This window comes from Puma concolor, chromosome E3, assembly GCF_028749965.1.
Source record: "Puma concolor isolate L17-30 chromosome E3, mPumCon1.1.hap2, whole genome shotgun sequence".
In the NCBI taxonomy this organism is placed as follows: Eukaryota; Metazoa; Chordata; class Mammalia; order Carnivora; family Felidae; genus Puma; species Puma concolor.
This window is the reverse complement of record NC_141682.1, coordinates 34,026,017-34,053,749: the sequence shown is the minus strand read 5'-3', so window position 1 is coordinate 34,053,749 and position 27,733 is coordinate 34,026,017. Positions and strand designations below refer to the sequence as shown.

Below are 27,733 nucleotides of genomic sequence, written 5' to 3'. Positions count from 1 at the left end.
AGACAGTTGGGTTCTTGTATCTGTTTCTGCATTTAACCTGTTGCAACATAACACGACACTTTCCTAGAAGTTTCTGGAAAACCGAAACGTCTGAGACCAACAGAAATGTCAATACTATTTTTATAATAGAATAGACACCCACCCCCTGGACCAGATTTTTGGGAACCCACTGGGCCAAAGTGTATCATTCTGTTCATGACCAGGCTTCCAGAACTTCCGTCCTTGCCTCATTTTCCCCGTAGCCAGTAGCTACTACACGGCAAGCAGTTGTCCCCTCGGCGATGAGAGACGCGTCATGGAAAAACTGACGGTTACACTCCCTGCGCCGAGCACAGAGAGGACACTCAGAACTGACGAACACACAGCGGTCACAAACAGAGCCATCATCTGCCTGGAGAAATCTAACGCAGCCCAGGGTGACAGGGTGCCGGGATAATTCAGGAAACTCAAGAAAACACAAGTGGGCCATGTCCTCTCGCCTGGGTGGCAAAATTTAAGGAGTCGTCCAAAAACTCCTTCATCCAAAGAAACGAAGCTTTAAAGGCAACATTTTGAAGATTCCAATCGGTTTTTATAAGGAGTTTCACGAGTCACGTCTCTCGGAAAACTACCGCGTCGCGCGAATCACCCAGAACGACCGCCCGCCCGGACGCAGGGCGCCGCCACCGGACCGGTGAGCACCACGGCCCGACGCGAACCAGCGCTCCAGCCCAGAGGCACCCCGCCGCCGACTTCCACTTCCCTGCCACCGCCCCCTCTCGCCCCGCCCACTCCACCCGGGCGCCCCTGATTGGCCGGGCCACGGCACGCTCGCGCTGCCATTGGCCCGGAGTCCGGCGGGGGCGGGCGCGGGCAGACTTACCCCCGAGGTCCGCGCGGGAGAGTTATTGTGCGCGGCGGTTACTGTTCCTTGAGCTCCCGTTGAGGAAAGCGGCCCGTGGGGAGCCGCCGGAGGTACGTGGGGACCGGGCGGGAGCCCCGCGCGAGCGGCGGTTGGCCGGGTCGGCGGTTGCGCGGCGCCGCGCGCCTCTCTGAGGGTCGGCGCAGGAGCCCGGGGACGCCTCGCTAGCAGGGCGGCAGCGACGGCGGGGCCGAGCGAGAGGCCCCCGCGGAGTGGCCAGGGCTCCGACGGGGTCGGGAGGACGCCCGCAACGGGCGAGAGCACGCGTCCGCGGCGCTTCCCCGGCGGGCGGCGCGGGAGGCGACAGCGGTGTGCGCTCGGCGGCTGAGGCGCCCCGCGTGGGTGGGAGTGGCGGCCGCGGAGGGGCACCGCGTCGGCCGCGGGGTTTTATCCTTCCGAGTAAGTACGGGGTCGAGGCCCGGCCGGACTACTTTAGCGGCCGCGGGGGAAGGCGGTCCCCGGCGCGGCTCACCAGGCGGCGGGGAGACTGCCGTCGAGACGTGGCGTTGGGAAGTGAGCCCGGGGACGGAGGGAGCCCCTGCGAGCCCGGGGCCTGGCGCGCACACGTGTGCCGGACACCTGTTGAGCTTAGCGGCGCTAGGGATCCTGCAGCCGAATCTTCGCGAAGATGGGTCTCCCTCCCACGCAGGCGCTCTGGCTTTTAGGAGCGCTTACAAATGTATATGTACATATTTTCGTATCAGAGACCGTTTTCTTCTTGGTGCCGCCGCCTGACCTGCTCTCTCTCCCCCATTTTGGCCAAGTCCAAGGATGTGCACGGTAGAGAGAGGAGGCGGTTAGTTTGCCTTGCCTCTCGGACCCCAGCCTGGCTGTACTTGGAAAACTTGTGCGCGTGACTGTTGAAGACGACGCTTCTGATGCTAGGAGCCGGCACCTGTTGTTGGCTCTGGGACAAGCTAGTCTGCGCTGCCCTGAAGACTTCTGTGTGACCAAGATCTAGAAAGAGAAGCGGACCGAATAACTCCAACCCCGTGGAAGTAAAACGTTGGAAGAATTTGTGTCCTGTCCACGTACAGAGTCTGTTAAGTCCAGGTTGGGATTTAATAAGGCTTTTCGTGACAATCCTGTCACGCGTTTATTTGTAGCCAGCAAACGGACCAGCAGCCTACTTACTTGCAAAACAAACGGTGAAGAACAGTCAAGGTCAAGATAATTTATGTCACAGGAGAGCTATTGAAAATGCAGAAATGCAGCCTCTGAATCAAGGATTGATGACGCTGAATTCATCTTTTGTGAAGTTTGCCTTGGTCGTGTGTCCTTCCCTTCGGTTTTCAGAGATGCTGAGTGTGACGCTAATCAAATTAATCTGCCTATCTCAGCTTTATCTGCAGATTTGCACAGACCACACCCTAAGATTAACTTCTGCCTCAACAGAAATGCAGGAACAGTGTCTTACTGGAAACGATTTGTGTCTTTTAAGAACTGGTGTGTCTAGGTACATCTTGAATTTTCTGCTCTCTTTACCTTATTGACTTGTACATACCTCAGCTTTCAGCCCACTGTTATCTCCTTACTAGTTAGTATCTTGAATTCTGGTGTGAAAATTGTGGATATGTAATTCTATCATCGTGGGTGTGGGAAGATTTATTTCATTTCATTTCATTTTATTTCATTCATTTCATGTAATCAGATTTTAAGTAATACATTGGATAGTTGTTAGTAATAAAAGCAAACTTTGTAACTTTAAATGTACAAGTGTTCTCATTGAGATATTAAATATAAAAAAGAACTGCATTCTGTTCTTTTCTGTCTCCTATTCTTACATCATTTAAATATTCTTTTCTCTGAGTTTTAATTAAACCTTGACCCATACCTTTATTTTTATTATTATTTTTTTAATGTTTATTTCGAGACAGAGACACAGCATGAGCAGGGAAGGGGCAGAGAGAGAGAGACACACAAAATCTGAAACAGGCTCCAGGCCCAGAGCTGTCAGCACAAAGCCTAACGCGGGGCTCAAACCCACGAACTGTGAAATCATGACCCGAGCCGAAGTCGGATGCTCAACCGACTGAGCCACCCAGGTGCCCCAACCCATACCTTTAAAATGCATTACTGTAGGCTCCAGTAGCTTCTTGCCCTTCAGCTTTACCAGTCTGAGTGGGAAAGAAAAGATTGTAGTCCGGCGATATTTGGAGAGAACTAACTATGACTCTCTGGGTAGGGGAGATGATCAGATTAGTTTGAATTTTTGAATTCCTGATAAAATTTCTTGGGATACAGGGATGTTCATAGACTGATCTGGTAAATGTAGAGACTCAATATAGTGCTGCTGATAAGAAGTAGCTTATGAGCTCCCAATGGCAAAAATTGCTGAGGCCTGTTTGGGTACTTAAAGAAAGACTAACCCTGGTTGACTTTCTGGATTAAGTTTTAGAAGTATACATTTAAGCAGTATTTTTTAAAGCTATATGAAAGCTACCTTCCTGAGGATATAAAAGTAAGTAAGATACACCTCTGACCTCAAAGCTCATAACTAAAAATATATGTAATGGCATCTTAAGAGGAGAAAGTTGTTATCTTGGGAGAAGGCTTTTTTAATTCTTTTTCTGACAGAGCAAGCCCGAGTGGGGGAGGGGCAGAGAGAGGTAGACAGAGAATCCCAAGTAGGCTCTGTGCTCTCAGTGCACAGCCTAACACAGGGCTTGAACTCCTGAACCATGAGATCATGACCTGAGAGGAAACCTAGAGTTTGATGCTTAACCGACTGAGCTACCTAAGTGCCCCAAGGGAAGGCATTTTTGAAGATGTGATCTTTAAACATGACATTACAGGTGCCTGAGTGGCTCAGTAGGCTAAGCATTTAACTCTTGGTTTGGGCTCAGGGCATGATCTCATGCCTCATGAGTTCCAGCCCCACATGAGGCTCCATGCTGACAGCAATGATCTACTGGTTATATAGAAAATACTTGTCTATAACAATGTATTGGGTTAGCTACAGATGTGATTTTAAGAAAAAAAAGAAGCGTAGGGTGTAGAAAACAGCTAAATCTCATTTGTAAATATATAGGAATTGATAATTACTAGAATTTGTAACTCAGGAGATAACTAGTGTAAAGATATTTAAAAATACTGAAATAGGGGCGCCTGGGTGGCACAGTCGGTTGGGCGTCCGACTTCAGCCAGGTCACGATCTCGCGGTCCGTGAGTTCGAGCCCCGCGTCGGGCTCTGGGCTGATGGCTCAGAGCCTGGAGCCTGTTTCCGATTCTGTGTCTCCCTCTCTCTGCCCCTCCCCCGTTCATGCTCTGTCTCTCTCTGTCCCAAAAATAAATAAAATAAAAAAACGTTAAAAATAAATAAATAAATAAAAATACTGAAATAAAAACAGGTTGTTAAATTGATTAAAATTGATTGCCACCGGGCATTAAGGAGTGCTGACAAGCAACTACATTTCATTATGAGCACTTTATAACTGTTTGATTTTAGGGCATTACATTGATGAAAGTTTTTAAAATAAAAGTAAAATTCTGCTAGCACTTAGAAAGTGGCTGGTGCAGCTGGTCCATGGACCACACTTAGAGTAGTAATTAGTTCATGCTCATTATCAGATAATCACCTGTCACAAATTGGTCAAGTTTTGTCAATTTGTTGACCATTGTATAGCCCTGAAGATAACCCTGTCCCTTCATAATTCCTAATCTGATTTGTACTTGTGATACAAGATTTCCTTGACTCTTAAGATCCTAAGATTAAATTCTGGCTCTGAACTATGTTTCCTTGAACAAATTACATAACCTAGCTCAGGTTGGTTGGTTTCTAAGTTTTACTTTTAGTAAAGGGAAGGTAAATATTTGGTTCAGTGGATTTAAAAAAAAATACAATTGACATTTATTTACTGTTGATAATGTATTAAGATACTTTTGCAGCAAGAAGCATTGCAAGAGATTTTGTAATGAAAACCAATCCATCACCAGGAATAGAGAAAATAAATCCGTATGTACTTAACAGCTTCAAACTATATAAAGAAAACCATGATTAAATCAAAAGAAGTGCACAAATCCAGTGTTTTTAATAGCTGGAAGGTTGTGAACAGTACAACTAAGAACATCTGAACTAGTTGGCATTTACATATAACAACATTGTACTCAACAGTGTTAGAATACAGGTTCTGCTCAAGTATATATGGAGCTTTTGGAAAAATTGACAATGAAGCTAGCCTCAACAAATACCATTTGGAAGATAGTCATTTTGGAAGATATTCTCTGACTCTGGTGCAATTAAACTAACTTTCAACAAAAATATAAATAGGGAATCTGCAATTGCATGGAAATTAATGTTTCGAAATCATCCACAGATCCTAGAAGAAATTCTAATGACAATTGGAAATATTTTGAACCAAATAATAAAATTGAGAGTGGGTTTATCAAAATGTATGGGACTCAACTGAAGCAGAACTAGAGAAAAATTTTATAGCTTTAGATGCAAAAAGTGAAGAGGGGAAAGCAGCTGAAAATGAAAGATCTGAGTTTTTATCTCAAGCTGGAAAAAGAGCAACAAATCAAGCCTGAAGAAAATGGAATTATGCCAACAGGAAATGAACACTACATACAATAGAGGGTCAACAAAGCCAAAATTTAGTGCTTTGTAAGTATTGATTCAGTAGATAGATTTCCAGTAAAAATGATGAAGGGGGGAAAAAAAACCCACATCACTAATATCAAGAATAAAAAGAGCTTCAGTGAAGCCTGACTGGCTACAAGGGCAAGGAAGGAGCAGTGGCAGCAACAACAGCAGACAGAGGCCCAGTGCTAGACAGCCAAGGACCAGAATGACTTCATCCTGCTGGACCACTGGGCCAGGCTTGCAGGAAAACCAACTTCTAGGGCCCATGGGTGCCAATATCCTCTGACTTCACTCACTGCCCTGACATCTGCCCAGATGAGCTAAGAAGCTAGTGTGGGTGGTAAGACAGCTAGAGACTGAACATGGCCTGAGCCACTACCCGCTCATCTTAAGAAAGGAAAAGAAAAAAAAAAAATACGACAAATCTTGCGGATGTTACAAATATAATTAGAGAAAATTATGAAGAACTTGATAAATTTGAAATTCTGTTGAAAGGAGAAAAACCACTAAAGTAACAAAAAGATGTAGAAAATATGAATGGTCCTGTGTCTCTTTTTAAAAATTCAATTATAATTGAAAACCTTTATTACTAAGTTAACTCCAAGCCCAGGTGGCATTATGGTAAATTATTTATAACATTTAAGGAAGAAGTAATAATCATTTGCAAACACAAACTCTTCAGAAAATAGAAAATACTTTCAATTTTCTTGATGTGAGACCTGTAAAACAAAATGTAAAATGTAGACACAAATCGAATTGTCAATATTAATGTCAGATATTAATGGATTAAACAATTAATGGATTAAACAGATTTTCAGACTGGAGGGAAAACCGCATCCAACTATATGCTGTCTACAGGTGACACTTTAGATTGAAAGCTACAAATCTGTTGAAAATGAAAGGATAGAAAAAGATCTATCATGCAAAGAGCCACCTTAAGAAAGAGTGGTTGGGGGCGCCTGGGTGGCGCAGTCGGTTAAGCGTCCGACTTCAGCCAGGTCATGATCTCGCGGTCCGTGAGTTCGAGCCCCGCATCAGGCTCTGGGCTGATGGCTCGGAGCCTGGAGCCTGTTTCCGATTCTGTGTCTCCCTCTCTCTCTGCTCCTCCCCCGTTCATGCTCTGTCTCTCTCTGTCCCAAAAATAAATAAACGTTGAAAAAAAAAAAAAAATTTAAGAAAGAGTGGTTATACTGATTTCAGACAAAACAGATTTTAGAACAAAAGATGCTACTAGAAGAGAGATGTTTTATAAAAAAAGGACCAGTCCGTCAGGAATTTATAACACTTATATACATACACCTAATAACAGTACCAAAATCTATGAAGCAGATATTGACAAGAATTGAAGGGAGAAATAGACAATTCAAAAAGAATGGTTGGAGACCAGTACTGCCCTTTCTTAATGTACAGAAAACTAGGCAGGAGACTGTAAGGTTTGAATAACGCTATGAACCAACTAGACCGAAGAGATGTCTTGCGAACACTCAACAAGATAACAGCAGAATACGTTCTTCTCATGTATGGAGAACATTCTCCAGTGTAGACATACTATGCCATAAAACAAACGTCAGCAAATTTAAGAGGATTGAAGTCAATGAAGTAGATTGATAACAGTGGAATAAAATTAGTATTTAATGCCAAGAAGAAACTTGAGCAATTCACAACTATGTGGAAATTAAACACCTCCTACTAAATAACCAGTGGGTAAAAGATGAACTCAAGGAAAAACAGAAAATACTTTGAAATGAATGAAAATGATATGCCAAAACTTTGGAGTGAAATTAAAGCAATCATTAGAAGAAAATTTTGTAGTGATGTATGCCTGTGTTGAAACATACCTCAAGTCAATAACCTAACTTTAATACAAAAACAAGAGCAAACTAAACCTAAGTCAGCAGAATGGAGGAAATAATGAGTGTGGTGGAAATTAATAAAATAAAAAATAGAGAAAATCAAGGAAACCAAAAGTTGTTTTTCCAAAAGATCAAAAAGATTGACAAACTTTTACCTAGACTGACCATGAAAGAGACTCAAATAATTGAAATCAGGAATGAAGGAGGGAGGCTTACTACTGACCTTCCAGAAGTTAAAAAAATAAATAAGAGAATAAACAACTCACTTGTATACCAGTCAATTAAGTAGTTGAAACAGACAAATTGCTAGAGACGCAAATGAACAAACCTGACTCAGGAAGAAATAGAAAACCTGAACAGACCTATAACAAGTAAAGGGATTGAATTAGAAGGCAAAGAAGAGCCCGGTCACAAATGGTTTTATTGTTCAGTTCTACAAGACATTTAAAAATACCAATTTTTAGGGGCGCCTGGGTGGCTCAGTCGGTTGGGCGTCCGACTTTGGCTCAGGTCATGATTTCGCGGTCCATGAGTTCGAGCCCTGCGTCGGGCTCTGTGCTGACAGCTCAGAGCCTGGAGCCTGTTTCAGATTCTGTGTCTCTTTCTCTGACCTTCCCCCATTCATGCACTGTCTCTCTCTGTCTCAAAAATGAATAAACGTTAAAAAAAAAATTTTTTTTTAAATACCAATTTTTAATACTTTTAAGAAATACAAGAGGAAGGAACACTTCCCTAATTCTGGGAGGCCAGTATTCCTCTGATAATAAAATCAGACAAAGACACCACAAGAAAACTATAGAACAATATCTCTTATGAATATAAATGCAGAAATCATCAACAAAACACTAAAAAATTCAATCCAGCAACACAGAAAAGATTATACACCATGACCAAGTGGGATTTATCCCAGGAATGCAAGGTTGGTTTCACATCCAAAAATACAATAATGTAATGTATCAGTGGAATAGAAAACAAAGCCATATGATTATGTTAATAGATGATGAAACATTCTCTGACAAAATCCGATGCTCCTCTATGACAAAAACACTCAACAAAGTAAAGATAGTTGGGAAATTCCTTATCCTGATAAAGGTTATCTATGAAAAATACACAGCTAACATCATACAAAAATGGTTACAGAGTAAAGGTTATCCCCTGAGTCCAAATAAAATGAGGATGTCTGTTCTCACCACTTCTGTTCTACATTATACTGGAGTTTCTAGTTAGGATAGGCAAGAAAATGAAATAAAAGGCATCATGACTAGGAACGAAGAAATAAAACTACTGACATATGACAGGATCTTATTTGTGGAAAATTCTAAAGAAGCCTCAAAAAAACTAGAGGTAAAAACAAGGTCAACAATGTTGCAGGCAAGATCAATATACAATATTCTGTTGAATTTCCATGTACTTGCAACGAACAATACAGAAATGAAATTAAGAAAAATAGTTTCAATTAAATAGCATCAAAAAGAAGTACAAAGCTCTAAAAACTATGAAATGCTTTTGAAAGAAATTAAAAATCTAAAAATGGAAAGACTTCCATGTTCATGGATCAGAATGTTTGGTAGAATTGAGGTAGCAATATTCCCTAAACTGATCTATAGGTTGAACACAACCCCTATCAAAATCCAGTAGGCTTCTTTGCAGAAATTGTTAATCTGGTCCTGAAATTCATATACACAGTCAAGGAACTCAGTCCAAACAATCCCCCTGTCCCCACCGCACCAAAACAAACAAAGTTGAGGACTCACATCCTAAATTTAAAACTTAGCAGAAACCTACAGTAATTGAGACTCTGTGGTACTGGCATAAGGACAGACCTATATGTCAATGGGATAAAATTGAGAACCTTTATGCCTTAACATTGAAATGAATTGGTTTTTGACAAGAGCGCCAAAACAATGGCCTTTTCAAATGGTGCTGGAACAAATGTCCACATGCAAAAGAATAAATGGACCCCCTTGATACTATATATAAATTAAAATGGATTTCAAGAAATAAAGCTATAAAATTTTTAAGCAACAGTAAATAGTCATGACCCTGGATTAAGCAGTGATTCCTTAGATACGATACCAAAAGCACAAGCAACAAATAAAAAACTAAAGTGGACATTATCAAAATTAAAAACTTGAGGTTTGCAAAGCATATCAAGAAATTGAAAAGACACCTACAGAGTGTGAGAAGTTTTCAAATCATATGTGAAAAGATACTGAAATCTAGAATATACAAAGAGCTCTTATAAGTTAATAAGGCAAATAACCCAATTTTAAAGTGGAAAATGAGCTGAATAAACAAGATAAACATGGCCAGTAAGCAGCATTAGCAACCATCAGGGAAATGAAAATGAGGTATCACATCACCCTCACTAAGATGAGTATACTAGGATAGAGATCATAGGGAGTGTTGAGGAAGTGATCCTAAAACAAGATCTGTCATTCACTCCTGGTGTAAATGTAAATTTGTCTAGATGCTTTGGAAAACAGCCTTTCTCAGAAGGTTAAATATGAAGTTAGAGTATATCGCAGCAATTCTGATGGGTATATACCCAAGAGAAATGAAAACAAGTCCACGAAAAACTGACACATGCGTGTTTATAGCAGTTTATTCATAATAGCCAAGTTTGGCTCTGAACCAGAATGTAAAGATCCAAAATTATTCTTGAAAGTATATATAACATTAAAGTAGGGTAAAATCCGGGATGTAAAATTCAAATACTTTTTAAATACTCTCTAGACCCAAAGTTGGGCTCAAACTTCAACCCAGAGATCAAGAGTCACATGCTCTTCCAACTGAGCCAGCCAGGCTCCCCTTGGATATTTGTTTTAATAATGTATATTCAAATAATGTTGCATTTTGTATTTCAGTGGTTACTGAAACATTGGCTGAAATGCTTTGGGAAAACTTTTAAATATACTAAAATCCATGGAATTGGAAAGCATGTGTAGACCTTAAAAAAAGAACAAAAAATAAAAAGGACATTTTCATAGTGAAGCATAATATGGAGATCACAAATAACAGAAAGGAAAACGTAACAGCAAAAAGCTGTGAAAACCAGAGAGGCATAACACCAATATAAATTAAAGCTTTAATGGCATTTATATTACATGTAATTTGATTAAATTATATTGAAAGATTCATTAGACTAAAATCAGTTTTACAAGAGACATCTAAAATTGATGGGATGAACAACAGTATGTTCAGAAGGAATTGCACCATCAGATAAATAAAAGAGACATTATGTTTTTAAAGTTAAAAATTAACAGGATACTGTCCAACAATTAATTATACACCTGAGGGAAAAACGAATTTAGATTCCTTCCTTCCAGTACATTCTAAAATCAGTTCTAGATGGATTAAAGACTTAAATTACAAAACACAGGTCTTTAAAACTTGAGGTAATATAGATGACTTCTCTTTTCCATCCTTATGCTGCAGAACAGTACCATGATTCCAATGATGTGTCAAATGTGGTTTATTTGACAGCAAAGGATCGAAGCACAGGATTCAAGGTTGAAGAGTGTCAGGAGCTCTGGTGATGGGAGGGATCCCCCAATTACAATTTTTTAAGTTTTAATCTACCAGTAATAAATTTCACTAAACCTCTCTACAACATGTAAACTGTAGTTTACCTTTTAGGTAGTTACCAGTACTTAAATTCCCTGAGCCCTTTACTGGCAGTGTTACTTATTTCTCCCTAAGCATACTGATACAGAAGTGATTTGTCTCTCTTTAGTGCCCTAAGTTTTATCAACGAGCAAGTTGCAGTTAATGACCCATTTTCTCATGTTTATAAACTTTAAAAATAATTCTGAGCAAGTATTTCTATCATATACTCACTCAGGTCTGCATTTATATCATACACTTTTATAGTTAACGCAGCCACGCTACAGGTCCATGTCCCGAGATAACCTATTTGGAAGAAGGCTTCTGTACCTCCAGTGGGCCTTATTATTTCATACATTACCATGGGGGTGGGAAAGGATTTCTCAAGGGAGATTAAACTTTGGCCATAAAAGAAAAAAAGAAAGAAATTTGTCAATATAAAAATTAGGAAGATCCAAGATACTTGTAACTCATTCAGCGAATGGTTGACAAAGGATTATTACTCATAATCTATTAAGTTTTCTTAATATGTAAATAAGAAAAGACAACCCAGGGCGCCTGAATGGCTCAGTCGGTTAAGCATCCCGACTCTTAGTTTCTGCTCAGGTAATTATTTCGGAGGAGTTTGAGCCCCAGTTTGGGCTCTGTGGGGACAGCATGGAGCCTGCTTGGAATCCTCTCTCTGCCCCTCCCCCACTCACACTGTCCCTGTCTCAAAAAATATAAATAAGCTTTAGAAAAAACCCAGTCAAAAAAAAAAAATTAAGATATAACCAGGAATTTTGCAGATAAAGAAAGCTGTATAGCCAATCAACATGAGAAGATGCTAGTAATTAGGGAAATGCAAATAAAGACAGTTGGGATATATATCTATATCCAGGTAGATTGATAAAAATTAAGTCTGGCAATACCAAAGGCTTGAGGGGATGTGGATAGTGGTAACTCTCATATATCGCCCATAGAGATGTAGATTGGTATACCTGCTTTGGAAAATAATTTGTCTATCTTGAAAAGTTGAACATTTGTATATCTTACCTGCTACCCAACAGATCCACTCAAAAAATTTATACAGATATGCCCCCTTGAAACAAGTATTCGTCAGAAAAAGAAAACTGGAAGTGACTCAGATATCTTCATAGAGAAGTAAATAAACAAGTTTTGTTATATTGACGCAATCGGTCATTATAATGCCATTAAAATGTATGAATTATTGCTATATACAATTGTGTGGATGAGTCTGGGATATTCATGAAGGAACAAGTGTTAGAAAACTATAAGTTACTCTAAACGAAATTAAACTATACTGTTTACAATGACATTTACAATGAAACTAACTTACAAAGGGTAATAGAAGTATAAACTCAAAACTTAGGATATAGAATTATCTTAGAATGGGTACCAGGGAGGAGACATGATATAGGGAAACTTAAGCAAATGAAAGTTACTGGTCGTACTTGATTGAATGAGTGGTGTGTGGTTCAAAGGTATTCAGTATTTTTTAAGTAATCCCTGCACCCAGGGTGGGGCTTAAACTCACAACCCTGAGATCAAGAGTCACATGCTCTTCTGACTGAGCCAGCCAGACACCCCAAAAATATTCAGTACTTTCAAATTGTTGTATTTCATAATTAATGGATATTACATGCCTTTTGGATGCATCATATGGAGGGGCATATTTCCCCCAAAGTTTTCAGGGCTTTTCACTATTTTCGGCCTTCTCTCAAGGCCATGAGAAAGGACCATGGCAGTGTATTCACATGGTTGGAAGTTTTTGTAAGATTTTAAAAAATAAGATGCTGTAATCATGTAAGACTACTGTCTCTCTTCATCTTCATTTCCCCTTACCTCTGTGTCACCTGGCAGTAGAACAGCTTCAGGCAGATTGTGATTAAGGATATCCTTAGCGTGGGTTTAATGGAATACATTTGTGGTTCATAGTCACTTTTGAGTGTAGGTAATTATTGCCTGTTGGCCTGATCGTGATGGGAATGTGGTCTTCAGTGCCTGGCACCTGAAATATGTGAGGAGTAAAGAAGCCACAAATTGAAATTTATGAAGCCAGAAGGTAGTCAGGAAGACTTCCCAGTTACCTCATGTTTAAAAATGTAAGTAGAGGATATAGCTCTCATGGATTTCCAATCAAAAGAACTTCTCTCTTTGTTAAAAAAAAAAAAAAATAACAGCATGTTCAATTAAAACGTCACCATAGGGGCGCCTGCATGGCTCAATCGGTTAAGTGTCTGACTTCATCTGAGGTCATGATCTCACAGTTCGTGGGTTCAAGCCCCATGTCGGACTCTATGCTGACAGCTCAGAGCCTGGAGCCTGCTTCAGATTCTGTGTTTCCCTCTCTCTGCCCATCCCCTGCTTGTATTCTCTCTCTAAAGTAAATAAACATTAAAAAAAAAATTAACCATGCTGGAAGAAAGCCTTGGTTTGATCATTCTTTCTATGGGAAATTCTGCAAAAATTATGTTCACTAAGAGGCAGATATTCAGTCATAGAGGCAAAACAGGATCCTATATTGTATCAGGCCCTTGATTAATGAAAGTATGCTATTTTTTCTGGATTTTGTGATGTTTATTCATACGTGACAGGTTTTTTTTTTTTTAATTTGAATTTGTTCTGATTTTTTTTTTCTTGCTATTAAATAACTATTTACCTCAACCTTCAGGTCTCACAAATCCTGGAACTGTTCGTGATCATATGAAATAGTGAATAAAAAGGATAAAAGCTTCAGGTAAGAATATAGTTACAAATGACAAAATTACTTAGGTAGTTTTGACTGTATCGTTTGTGCCTTAAAAAGTCTTAGATTCTTTCAGTTTAATAAGTTCTCTATAGTTTGCTAGATAACTGGTCTACCATGCCCGTATATATTATATATATCTATATTCTTTTGCTTTTATTACGCCTTTGATTGTCACTTGGCAGAGTTCTTTCCTTTAAGCCATTTACCTACCTGCAGTTTAGATCAGACTTGATATAGATACTGAGAAACACGAAGATATTTTTCTCTCTTATGGAGATTTTTCTTAAATTATGAGAAATTATTATTACAAAACCTAAATTGGCTTTCTTGTTTGAACTGGCATCACGTTGTGTATCTTTAGCATTTATTTTATACTCCTACTGGGAATTACTCCTGCAGTACCATTTATTTTGGAAATTTGAACATTAGGAAGGCTTTAAGAAGGTGCCATTATGTGGAGAAAATCCAAAATTCTTTGCAAAACATTGAGTTTTGTTTTTATGAAGAAATGCAGTTCATTCTTTAGATTATGTAAAGTATGGCCTGTTTGGATTGTTGACACCAGACTTTAATGGTTACAGCAATGAGGTAATACCACAAAAAGTGGCCGGATAAAATTATCAGACTTAGTATCAAGTAGAGGCTTACTGGCAATATGAAGTCTGGGTTTTACATAGTTTAGATTTATAGACTAAAATTAAAATTGTACATTTTAATGACAGATGGAAATGGATGTAATTTTCAAGAAAATTACCTGACTCTTCAGAGATAGTCTGACCCTAATTTTAGTACTGCAAATAAATAAGCTTTTGTCTATTAGAGAGAAGTACTTAAATATGGTATTTTAAACTCTAGGATATAAAAGATGGTAAGTCCAGATAGAAGTAAACGGAAGATACTAAAAGCCAAAAAAACAATGCCTGCAAGTTGCCGGAAGCAAGTAGAAATCCTGAATAAGTCAAAGAATGTCGAAGCACTGAAAACAGCAAGTGGGAATAATATGTCAAGTGGTAATCAGAATTCAAATACCAGTGTCGTAAGGAGCATATATGGACAGTCTGAAAATGCTGCTTCCTTGCTGGCCTCTAATAAAAATTCAGTATGCTCGGTGAAAAGTAAAGTTTTGTCTCAGAATGTAATGAAACCATTAGAAACTGTTGATTCAGAAACAAGATCAGAATACACTCAAGAACAAGTTGTGTGCCCTTCCCAAAAGCCAAGTAAAACAATAGAATCTTCTGGGAAACCCTTTACACAAGAGACAAAAGATTCACAAAACACTTCTAAAAATCATTTTGAATGTCAGACAGAGGTAACAAGGTCCTATTTTGAACAACGTGAAGAGGATTGTGATCTGAAATCCATTTGTTGTCCGTCCAGTTTATGCAGTGGTATGGTTCCAATACCAAAATCTACAGTAAACACCTTGGATGATAAGAGAATCGACAAGATTGTTTCCCATTTAGAAACGAACTCCATTTCCGAGTCACATGATAAAAGACAAAGTGACATTCTAAGTTCAGATACCCATTTTGTGCCTTTTGATAAAATACCTAAGTTGGTGAATTCAGTCATCTCCAGTAACTGTCCTGCTGACATCTTGAAAAGTGAAGAATCCTGTAGAACCAGTCATTCCAGCGTTTCAAATTGTGACAATGTAGACTCAACGTGGCCATCAGCACTCGACACAGATAGTAATAGCAGTAAGTGCATACTTAAGCATCTTTTGGAGAAGTGAGTCATTTTCCTTTTGGGGGATTTTTTTAGCCTCAGATGTAGAAACAGTAGACTACATATAGTCAAGAGAAAGAGTGAATAATGATAATAATTGTTATAGAGTATCTTGTTTCTGAACCATTTAGGGTGAGGAGGGGGAAATAGTATTATCCATACCCAAAGGAAAATAAATTCTGGCAAAGAAGGAATCAGTCGCTTTCCCTTAAGAGTACAAAGAAATCAAAAGGTGGTTTAAGGCAGTTGTTTGGTTTATTTCATCTACATCTCTTTTTTTTTTTTTAATTTTTTTTAATGTTGATTTATTTTTGAGAGACAGCACGAGTGGGGTAGGGGCAGAGGGAGAAAGAGAGACACAGAATCCGAAGCAGGCTCCAGGCTCCGAGTTGTCAGCACAGAGCCCAACGTGGGGCTTGAACTCATGAACTGTGAGATCATGACCTGAGTCGAAGTTGGATGCTCATTTGACTGAGCCACCCGGGCACCCCTACATCTTTTCTTATTTTAAAGATTTATTTATTAGGTTAATAAGGAGGCTAGTTGAAAGAGTGTGTTTTTTTAATCATTGGTGAACTCATTTCTTTCCATAGAATTGACCTGGAAATCATATGCCAAGTATAAGCTGATAGGTAATAAGGGTATATACACATGAGCATATACATGTGTGTGCATAGAGTGACAGAGAAACGTCAGATAATTAACCAGTGATGTTCTAGAGCTACCAAATCAAATAGCAAAAGTAAATTTCGTTAGAAGTAGAATGTTTTTGTAGGTTAGTGAAATATAAGAAAAAACCGATTTCGCAGGAGAAATTTTGTGTTCTTGCCTAGGCTTCATAGTGATGATTAAACAAGATGGATTTAAAATTAAAAATAATAATAGTATCACATATTAAAATAGGTCAGACTGCCTAAGTAACTTTATAAAAATACTGTAAGACCACTTAAGTAACTAGAGGATTAAATGCTATAATTCAGTTTTTGTTGGTGTTAAATAGGCACTAAATAAGGTTGAAGGGAAAGTGCATCTGAGACCAGAACGCTACGTAAAAACCTAAGACAATCATTTTTTGGGGGGGATTAGTTTGTCGGAAGTTTTTATACAATTACATTTGCTAAAAAATGCTGCCTTGGTCACATTTTGGTCACTAGATTAGAGAATTCCCCTGTTTCTTTCCTTAGAAGGAATGTTTTTACCTCTGATCTTTCCATTTCCCCAAGGCCATAATCAAAAGAAGAGGATGTTTTCAGAAAAAAAAGAACATGTTAAGCGCATGAAAACTTCAGAGCAAATTGATGAAAATATTTGTGTAGCTCTGGAAAAGCAAACAGCATTGCTGGAACAGGTAAAATATCAGGGCATATATATTTGCTTCAGAAACTTCTGATTAATAAAAAATGGTAAAAGTTACTTGATCTCCACAATGATGTATAGTACAGGTGACTTTCACTATGGTGCAAAGGTGGTATGTGAAAACGGAATCAACAGATGGAGGTATCAGGGAAAAGATCATTGTTTCCTTTACCATCTCTAATTAATCGAACATAGCCCTATGCAGAGCAACCTGGAGAATCACATGGAGGTAGAGTGCTGCAGTAGAAAGAGAATGGCCTTTTTAGTCATATTGCATTTAAATTTCCTTGAAAGACACTGCATGACCTTAAGCTTTGCTGGATCTCTTTTGTCCTGGTCATGGGGTTCTCTGATCTGCAGCTACAGCTGTTGGTATACCTTGTCACAATTGACCACTCCATAGACTCTGACAGCCCAGAAGTCTCCATCATAAAGTCCAGTTGCATTCAGTTTTACTTGCCCTGATTTCCAGGTTTACACAGAAATGTTTCATTGTCTGACCATTTGCTGTATAGCATCATCAAGTGCACGTTTTGCTTTCATTTTTGCCCCATTTTATTTCATTGTACTACAGTTTCCTACGTCTGATCAACTCTGAGTTTAAGTCTAATGAGCTTTAATTTTAATAAAAAAGGTCCTCATTACAGGACCTATTATAACAATCATATTTTACTGTTTTGCTACCACTGGAATTGTTCACCCAAAAGTCATTATATGGTAGATTAATGTCTGTCAACTATAATGGACCACAAAGCCCCAAGCCAAACTATCCTGCTGTTTCAGGAACAAAAGCACTACTGTTTTCTAAAAGAGACCATTACAGTTATATGGTTATGTATTATATGAATATATATTCACATAATAAATAAATGGAAACCTTATTGAAAGACTCATGCAGAACCAGCATGAAAGCCAGTCAGCAGTTTTTCCCTTTCCTCCTAGTCTTTTCTTCCAGGAAGACCAAAGGAAACTCTAATATGTACATAACTCTATTATTTGCAGGAGGTGGGTAGCAAAATTATGGTAAGCATAGATCTAGCTTACAAAAAAGGTTGTGGATTCCAGCTGTGTCTTACTTCGGTGATTAGTAGCTGAATTTAGAAAGAAGTTCTTTTTTTTTTTAATGGGTTTTTTTTGTTTTTGTTTTTTTTTGAGAGAGAGTGTAGGAGGGGCAGAGAGAGAGGCAGACACAGAATCCGAAGCAGGCTCCAGACCCTAAGCTGTCAGCACAGAGCCTGACACGGGGTTCGAACTCAAGAGGTGTGAGAACGTGACCTCAGCCAAAGTCGGACACTCAACTGACTGAGCCACCCAGGTGCCCCTAGAAATAAGTTCTGATAGGGACATATAAAGACAAAATTTAATCTTTGTATCATTTTGGTTTCACTGGCAGGGGAAGATTACAATTTTCATTCATTATTGTTATCTGTCTCACAAAATACTTGGTCTGAGTTGACACAGAAAATGGTCCTTCCAAGTGAGGTTTAAGGAATGCAGTCTATTTTGTTTTGTCAGCCCCCCCGCCAAAAGTTTTCTTGCACATTCTTCGCAAATATCTTGGGTTTCAACTAATTACTATCTTTTTACCTATCTCTAAACAGCTAGCTTTCCATCCCTTGATATTTTAATTCCTGTTCAAACAGTTAACTCTCTAAACCATACCTATTTATTTTTCTTGTTTGATTCCCAGTAGAATAGGTCCTACCATTCTGGCATCGTTCTTCCCTGAGAGAGTCCCAGAGCTGTTGACTCTTCTCTCTTGAGATTCTGTAAGGATCTTGGCCTCACTGATTTCAATTAAATTATTGAAGTGGAGAGGTTTTTCTTCTAAAGTCCAAGTTATTCATCTACCCATAGATAAGTGGAGTTCCTCATCCTAGGAAGTTGGGGCAGATTGGAAATGCATAATTGCCAGTCTTTCTCCAAGCTCTAGGCTACTTTGACTGCCATCTGCAAATTGTACCTAGGATTTGCATCTGATACCATAATTTTGGACACATTACCATCAGCACAAGACATTTATGAGGTATTTGGTGGAGGTTATTACATCTTCCCTGTTCTTCAGGAACATCACCACTAAATGAGAACAAATGTCCGCTCTAACCAAGAGTAATCACCCGTAGGTGGGCAGTTAGTCCTTTTAAATAACCAAATTTTAAGAGTAGGCCTCCATCTGAATCACCAGGAATACTTGCTTGGTTAAATTGTGGTTTTTACTGGGCTCACTAATAGTTGAAGACTGTTGTTTGAGGCTCCTTTTTTCTCACACTTACCTGAGAATTACTCGTGGTGCCTGTTAATTATACAGCTTTCCAGGCCTTTTTCCAGGAAGTTCTGGTTGGTGAATTCAGGGTAGGGCCTAGGAATCTGTGATGTTAACAAATGTCCCATAATGGTTCTTCGTCACCAGGGAAGGTTCGCAAATACTGTGTGGCCTCCACTTGTTAGCAAAACGCTATTTCCATATTCAAAACATTTAGATAGTTTCTCCAAGATTCATCTCAGTATGAGCTTTACATATTGACCCCAGCCATTGAACTGGCAAGTATGCAGTAACCCATAAAAACCACACATGGGTAATAGGTAACACCCGACAGTAAAAAATAGTATGTTTTTCTGAGCACTTATTTATATAATATACTTATTTTGAGCACTTACTAGTTTAATCAAATACTTAAAAGTTTGAAAGTGAAAATGACAGTCGTGCCTAATAGTGAGAAAACCACTGAAGAAATGTTAAGCATTACAGAAAAAATCAAGTAGATGATAATGTTGAAGAGTAAGAACGGTTGGAAATGTGAAGGAAGAACCTTAGGAATAATCAAATAAAATTGCTGAATATGAGAAATCATCCAGGTGATACCAGTATAAAAGAGTTAACATAGAAGCTTTGTGTTCTAATTTCAGACACCAAGAAACAAGAATTTATGGGGAAAAATACAAATATTACCAATAAATACCTTAAGTGTATCATGACAGGTTTTGTTATTAAGAGAGACTACTTACTGTGTTAGGAAAGTGGCTTATAGGAGGTTACAGGTTCAAAAAGGTACAGTGGATGTTTCTGAATATATGGCTCGACAGAGCTTTTCATAGCCATGGGCATTGAGATTAATTCTACTCCCTGAAAATAGGCCAGCCTGTTTTCTAAAAAACAGCCAGACAATGAAATGCATTAATGTTTCGTGTGATAGCTACTACAGACTGTTAGGATAGCATGTTTTATGCCAAACGGCATTAGTCACTACCTAATTGTTCTGGCCTCTTTCAGTTTTAACAATAGGAAAGTCACCCCCTAAAAAAACCTATGCAAGTAAAGTGGATTATGTTGCATATTTATTTCCTTTATGCCAATTCACTATTTTCTATTTTATGGAGCTCTTTCACATATTAACCTTTCGTATTATAAAAATCCTATGAGGATCATTTGTTCAGCATTGTATTATCTACCCCTATGTGGACAAAGAAAATGAAGGCGAGAGATATTGTGACTTCCCAAAGGTCATGTAGCTTGTTAATGACTGGGCCAAGGTTCAGACTTCCATAATCTGCTTCAGATTTACTACAGACCAACCAGCCATGTTCACTGGGCTCTGGTTTTCAGATAGGTAGAGATCCTTTTTATGGAATACAGGTTTCAGTTATGCTTATTAAAAAATATAAATGGGGGAGCGCCTGGGTGGCTCAGTCGGTTAAGCGTCCGACTTCGGCTCAGGTCACGATCTCACAGTTCGTGGGTTCAAGCACCGCATCAAGGCTCTGGGCTGACCGCTTGGAGGCTGGAGCCCTCTTGGGATTCTGTGTCTCCCTCTCTCTCGCCCCTCCCCTGCTCACGCTCTCGTGCCCTGTCTCTCAAAAAATGAATAAACGTTAAAAAAAATTAAAAAATATATATATAAACGGGATATAGGCTTTTACCTTTCCTTTAATATATATTATGGAATTCAGCTGAAACTACAGGAAACTAAAATTAGCATCTCCATAGATGGTGTGTCTTGCTGAATTTGATATTCGAACTTCTATAAAACTTACGCATACAGTCATATACATAGAAACATAAAAATATGAAAAAAAAAGCATATTTTATTGGTTACAGTAAATCCAAAAAAGAGCAAAGATCTTTTGAAGGGGTAGAAAATAAAATTGTTTTTCAACTTGAAACATGGGGTGTTTGGGTTTTGTTTTTTTTTTTTAATTCTAGGTCAAACATTTGATTCGACAGGAGATCTATAGTGTAAATTACAAACTATTTGATAACAAACTGAAAGAACTGACCGAACGCATTGGGAGGACACAGTGCAGGAATAAACATGAAGCAGTAGCTGATGAACTCTTCGTAAGTTTCTAATTTCATCTGATTTAATTTGGAAGTGGAATGTAGTGATATTTTACCTGTTAGGAAACAGAAACAATAAAGCAGACCCAAGTCTGATCCTTGACCACAAGCATTATGTACTATACCAGAGGCGATAGAATCTATTAGCAATAGTGGCCCTTGTGAGATACTTTTAGAAATATTCTTCTGTGCTATTCTGTTGTCAGTAATTCTGTGTCGATTGACCTAATACATAGGCAGTTGTTTTTTTTTTTAATTCAAAACATATTCTGTATTAGAGCGCCTACAGCCTGTTTCAAACTGTCTCGGGGGTTTTGTTTGGTTCTACTTTTCTAAGGTTACTTGCTGATTGGTGTTTGTACCGACATTAGTGTTACTGTGGCTCAGTTAGAAGTTTGGGGTTTTTATCTTCCATTCTTAAATGGTATATCAGCATCAAACATTATTTAAATCTTTGCTTATATAAGAATTTCTCATTTACTTGGGTGGCTACCTAAGTGTTAGAAGACTACTTTGGCAAATACATAGTTTTCCCTTCATCTCTATATATTATTTAGTACTCTGGTTTCATATTTGTTTTTCTCTTTCTCTTCTAGGCGAAAATATCCAAACTTCAAAGACGCATTAAAACAGTATTGCAAACTCAAAAGAATTGCTTGGAACCAAATGTATTAACCAATAACACGGCCCGTAAGGTTGGTATAAACATATAGGAGTTTTAATTACCTCACTGACCCACATTACAGGTAGTTGGATTTTAAGAAAGGAAATGTCAGCTTTAAAGACAATACATTTGTTTTTGGAATGTTCCTATGATGCTGTCTCTGGAGAAGATAGTCTGCAGAGTATCCTCCAAATGCCACTTATATTTCTTTCATCAAGTGAATGGAGAGGTAAAAAATAAAGGAAAATAAAGTGAGTAGAGAGGTGATTTGTGATTACCTAGACTGCTCCCATCCCCACCATTTTATCAGGATAAAGAATTTAAAACACACACTACAGCAAAGTTGAAAAAATGTAACAGTGAACACTTGTATACACGGCATCTAAATTCTACCTTTACTATTTTTATGTGTTGATTTTTGTCATATATCTGTCAATCCATTCATCTCCTAAGCCATCTTTATATTTGGTGCATTCTTAAATACTAACATGTTTTGTAGCAGAATGTATTTCCAAAATATTTCAGCAAGGGTATCATTGGAGTTTGGCATCTGTTTATATTTTTTATATAAAATTTGAATCTAATCTTCAATGTACGTTCACTGAGTTTTTTCCTTGTAGTGTCTTTATTTTCTTTGGTATCGTATTTATGGTAGCTAGCCTCAGTAAATGAATTGGGAAGCATTCCTACCCCTGTTCCCTGGAAGTTTGTGGTAAAATTTTTGTTACTGCCTTAAATGTTTGATAGAATCCATCTCTGAAGACTCTCTGGGTGAGAGCTTTTTTTATAGAGAGACTTATTCTCGAAATGCAACTCTTTAATAGGTATGGGGCAATTCACATTTTTCTCTTTGATCTCGTGTCAGTTTTGTAAGTTACCTTCACAAGGAATGTGACCATTTTATCTAAGTTGTTGAATGTGTTGACAAATGATTGACAAAATTTTCTTGTCCTTTTTTTTTTTTTAAATATTTTTTTATGTTTATTTCTTTTTGAGAGAGAGAGAGAGATAGAGCATGAGCAGGGAAGGGGCAGAGAGAGAGGGAAACACAGAACCCAAAGCAGGCTCCAGGCCCTGAGCTGTCAGCACAGAGGCTGACATGGGGCTTGAACCCACAAAACAGTGAGATCATGCCCTGAGCCAAAATCAGGAGTCTGATGCTTAACCCACTGACCCACCCAGGGGCCCCAACTAACACAGATATTTTAAGTACTGCAAGTTCTCAGGGCACCTGGCTAGCTCAGTCGACTTAAGTGTCCAACTCCAGCTCAGGTCATGATCTCACGGCTTGTGAGTTTGAGCTCCACATCAAACTCTGCGCTGTCAGCAAGTTCTCTCTCTCTCTGTCCCTCTCTCTCCCCCACCCTCAAAATAAATAAACTTAAAAAAAAAATACTGTTAAGTTCTCAACCAAAGCATGTACTAAGTACTTCAGCTTCCAAGTTTTAAACAAAACTCACCAACTGGAAGAACAAGTTGGAAATTTGATTTATTTCTGGTTTTCACTTATTATTAGAAATATAATGAAAGTAAAAATTTGCTTATTAAAGTTTAATGTTTCTGAGTTCCTATAACATAGTCTGATAGGAATAAAATGTATAAGTACTTAGGTATTTATTTTTCTTTTCCACGCAAGCTAACAAGTTCATTTGTTACTATCATTTTTATTTCCTAGAAGTATTTTTAAAATTCATTTTGGCAGAGAAACTGCAATCATGGTCATTAGCCATCGAAATACGTATAACTTAACGTATGTTTTGCCATATGTATTCGGGAATATCTTGAGAACATTTTCCAGGTGAAAGTTTACCTAGTAGTTGTATGTGGAAGAATACAAGTGGTAACACTCCACTCCCTTTCAGTGCTTTCCCCTCACCCAATTAACAGGTTACAAATTCAGAGACGAATTTGGATAAGAGCCCAGAGTCAGTCAGTAGTCCAGATAAAGGAAAGACTTCGGTGAACTCTGAATCTGCTAACCCTTCACAAAATGCGAGTGAAAAGATTAATTTATCAAGGAAACATGATGCTGTTTCTGAAAGGTAGGCGTTTCTATAAAAATGCATACTTAACTAAGTAGATGCTTGTAAACCTTTGTTTCTCAAGCGTAAAACAGCTTAAATGTTCACATTCATTCTTGTCTGTTGTGAAGGAATGGAATTGGTTATCCAGGACTTTTATCATTGTTGTTTTACATGGTGGTTTTTACTAAATATGGGCACCTGAATGGCTCAGTCGGTAGAACATGTGACTTTTGATCGCTGGGTAGTGGGTTCAAGCTCCACATTGGGAGTAGGGTTTACTTAAAAAGAAAAACAATACTAAGTCAAGTTTAGAATTGACTAGGGGATTGGGTTTTCCATTATGCTGTGTTCCAGCTTTGGTATGGGGACCAGAGTGGTCACTTGATCACTCCTGTGGTTTTTGTTCTACACACGGAAAAGTCAAGGTCCTGTGAAACAGTGGCTTACAAAAATTACAGAGAAGACTAAGGCTAGGAAAGTAAGAGTGGAGAAGAAGTGCCTGAAATTATTAGTTTCTTAGAGGTTGAAAGCAGTGTCATGGCAACTTCAAATTAGAGTGAATAGACTAACTTCCTTGTCTAAAAAAAACATCCAAGGGGAGCCTGGGTGGCTCAGTCAGTTAAGCATCTGACTTCAGCTCAGGTCATGATCTCACAGTTCATGAGTTCAAGCCCCGCATTGAGCTCTGTACTGACAGCTCAGAGCCTGGATCCTGCTTTGGATTCCATGTCTCTCTCTCTCTCTCTCTCTCTCTCTCTCTCTCTCTCTCTCTCTGCCCTGCTCATGCTCTGTCTCTATCTCTCAAAAATGAATAAACTTAAAAAAAAAAAAGCATCCAAGACCTGGAACCCCTGATCTAGTCTAAAAGATTTGGGGCTGGTAGGGAAGAAATCATTAGGTTTAACAAAGAAACACGATTACTGATTCCAGCCTAGATAGATGATGGGGGGAGGGGCATTTTAGTGAATTCTTTTCTTTGGTGATTTTGAACAGTTTTGGAGCTTTATAATACTATTTATTTATTCTTAACATTAACTCCTTAAAATGTCCTCAGGTTTTACTTTTATATGTTAAATTATACTCCAGCTTTTAAAAAGAGAAAAATATATAACCAAAAATAAATAAAGGATGGCCATTATTTGAAGAACAGCACCCTTTCTCCAGAGAACTGCACATACCCAAGGAGGCAGCAAAAGAAGGAGAAGCATCCCAAATCTACACCATTTGCAGTAGATTCTTGGTATTTGGGAATTTACATGCAGTTTTGACTCCTCGGAAGAAACCCTAACATTCCTAATATTCCTAATATTCCTAATATTCATTTTAGTTTTGAGCCAGGAGGCTGCTATGAAGAAAGCATTTATTTAGTTTATGAAGGCAGGAGTCCCATTTCTTTTTTTTTTTTTAACGTTTTTTTTTTTTTTATTTATTTTTGAGACAGGGAGAGACAGAGCATGAACAGGGGAGGGTCAGAGAGAGGGAGACACAGAATCTGAAACAGGCTCCAGGCTCTGAGCTGTCAGCACAGAGCCCGTCGTGGGGCTCGAACTCACGGACCGCGAGATCATGACCTGAGCCGAAGTCGGCCGCTTAACCGACTGAGCCACCCAGACGCCCCAAGAGTCCCATTTCATCGAGTCTTTGTTGTTACCACTTCTTTTTTTCTTTTCAATTTTTTAAAAATTATTTTGAGAGAGAGAGTGTGAGCAGGGTAGGGGCAGAGAGAGAGAGAGCAAGAGAGAGGATCCTAAGCAGGCTCTGCACAGTCAGTGCACAGAGCCGCACACGGGCTAGAACCCTCGAAACTGCCAGATCATGACCTGAGCCGACATCGGCCGCTTAATCGACTGAGCCACCCAGGCGTCCCTGTTGTTACTACCTCTTAATGTGTGTGCTGAAACTCATCAAGTGACAAAAAAGAAAAATAAAATGCTAGTGACAGAAGTTGAAAAGTGAAGACCCCATGAAAATAGCATTTTGTAGACCAATATGGCAAATTTGTTTGTGGCTTTATCTGATAAGAACAATCTACCTTATGCTCTGTCATGAAGAATCTGCCATTTATGGAACTTGTCCTAGGCAGCCACGATAACAAGTGTGTATAAGTTGACCTGGATGGATGGATTCAGTGGTGAGTTTTAAAAACACCGAAGAAAGAAACAACACCGGTGTTAAACTCTTCCAAAGAATAAAAAAAGAGGAAATACTTGAGTTCATTTTGTGAGACTAGATACTACAATCTAGCACAATTCTGATACAAAGTCAATTTTAACATTTTACAGAAATGGAAACCTACAGTCCACTTTTACCCACAAAACAGACACAGATATCCTAAACAAGACACTAGTAAGCCGAGTCCAATAATCTATAAAAGTTGAGTTTGTCACAGCAATGCTGCCAGGTTGGTTCAACAATAAAAAAAATCAGCAAATGTAATTTGCCAGGACAAGAATCATTGTTAACTCACAATAGAGGTCGGATTTGACAAAATACCTGTTGATGATTAAAAACCAAATTCCTGGCAAACTTGGAATAGGGAGGTAACATCCTTAATCTGATAAAGAATATCTACAAAAACCCTAAAACAGATCTGATGGTGAAATATTGGAAGTATTTCCTTTAAGATATAAAATAGAAGGATGCCTGCGGTCATCACTTTAACCTTCTACTGGATCTCTTGGCTAATGGAAGAAAAAGAAGTCAAAATACAGAGGGTTTAAAAAGAAGGAAGAAATATTATTGCTATCCTTGGATGATTAGGGTAGGATTATAATGTAGGAAATGCAACATAACTTACAGATACATTATTAGGATTACTAAGAGGTTAGCAACATTGCCAATCTCAAATGTGTAAGAAATCAGTTATATTCCTGTATACCTGATACAAACAATTAGGGAATTATAAGATTTTTTTTAAAGATACCACACCAATACAGTAGCACCAAATACAGCCATTAGCTAAGCTAGGAATACATTCAATAAGACATGTAATAACTGAAGAAAATGAACAAAACTTCCAGAGATTTTAAGAAAAATTCACTGGAGAAATGTACTATGTTTATGGGTTGCCCAATGCAGTATTTATAGAATGTACTCACTTTTGTTCAAATTAATTTATGGAGTGCAATTCCAATCAGTTCCCCAGTGTGTAATTTTGTGGAACTTGACAAGATGATTTGATTTCTAAAATGTGTGCGTAAATGCAGTAGATTAAGAAACCCAAGATGTCCATCAACTAGAGAAACACGAAGGAGTTTGCCATCAGATGTCAGGACACTACTAAACTGCAATAATGAGGATAATGTGATACAAGTGATAGAAAAATGGAGAATCCGGAAACCTATGTATGTATGTGTGTGTGTGTGTATATATATATATACACACACACACACATACACACACACATGTGATCAGTGATGGAGAATGTATGGCACATCATCTGGGACATGAGGGACTTAGTAAATAGTGCAGATACTTTGCTACTCTTGTTGAGGGAAATATGAAAGAAACTGGATCCCTATATCAGGCTATACATAAAAATCATCCTCATGTGGATTAGGAACTAAATAACGAAAGGAGAATTATAAAGCTTTTAGAAGGTAATATAGAATGTCTCCATGAACTTCAGATAAGGAAAGATTTCTTAAGACACAAATACCTTTGCAATAAGCGAAAAAATTGATCACATTAAATCTTTTTTTTTTTGGATTTACCACATTCAAATTGGAAACAACTTCTCTCAAGGCACTATAATTTTAGTGAGAAGACAAGCCATCAAGGTGAAGAAGACATATGCAGCACATAGAACCTATTGAGGACTAGTACCCAGAGTATATATATAAAAGAGTTTCAGTGAATAAAAGCCAGATAATACAAAAGGAAAATGGGCAAAAGACTTGTATGTGTATTTCACAAAAGAGGAATT

General features: G+C 38.5%; 1 protein-coding gene across 2 annotated transcripts in view; it reads left to right on the top strand.

Moving 5' to 3' along the window:
• Positions 1-872: 872 nt before the first annotated feature.
• The window catches only part of ATF7IP2 (activating transcription factor 7 interacting protein 2), a 61,193-nt gene continuing 34,332 nt past the window's right edge, over positions 873-27,733 (top strand). The window contains exons 1-7 of one of the 2 annotated variants that reach the window (XM_086691272.1): positions 873-954; positions 13,620-13,685; positions 14,553-15,400; positions 16,652-16,776; positions 20,986-21,120; positions 21,717-21,815; positions 23,672-23,826. In XM_086691272.1, coding sequence (XP_086547398.1) covers positions 14,563-15,400; positions 16,652-16,776; positions 20,986-21,120; positions 21,717-21,815; positions 23,672-23,826 — 1,352 coding nt within the window. In that variant the 5' untranslated portion in view covers positions 873-954; positions 13,620-13,685; positions 14,553-14,562. Of the gene's footprint in view, positions 955-975; positions 1,301-13,619; positions 13,686-14,552; positions 15,401-16,651; positions 16,777-20,985; positions 21,121-21,716; positions 21,816-23,671; positions 23,827-27,733 lie in introns of those variants that run through there. The other variant, XM_086691273.1, reaches the window with a different exon arrangement.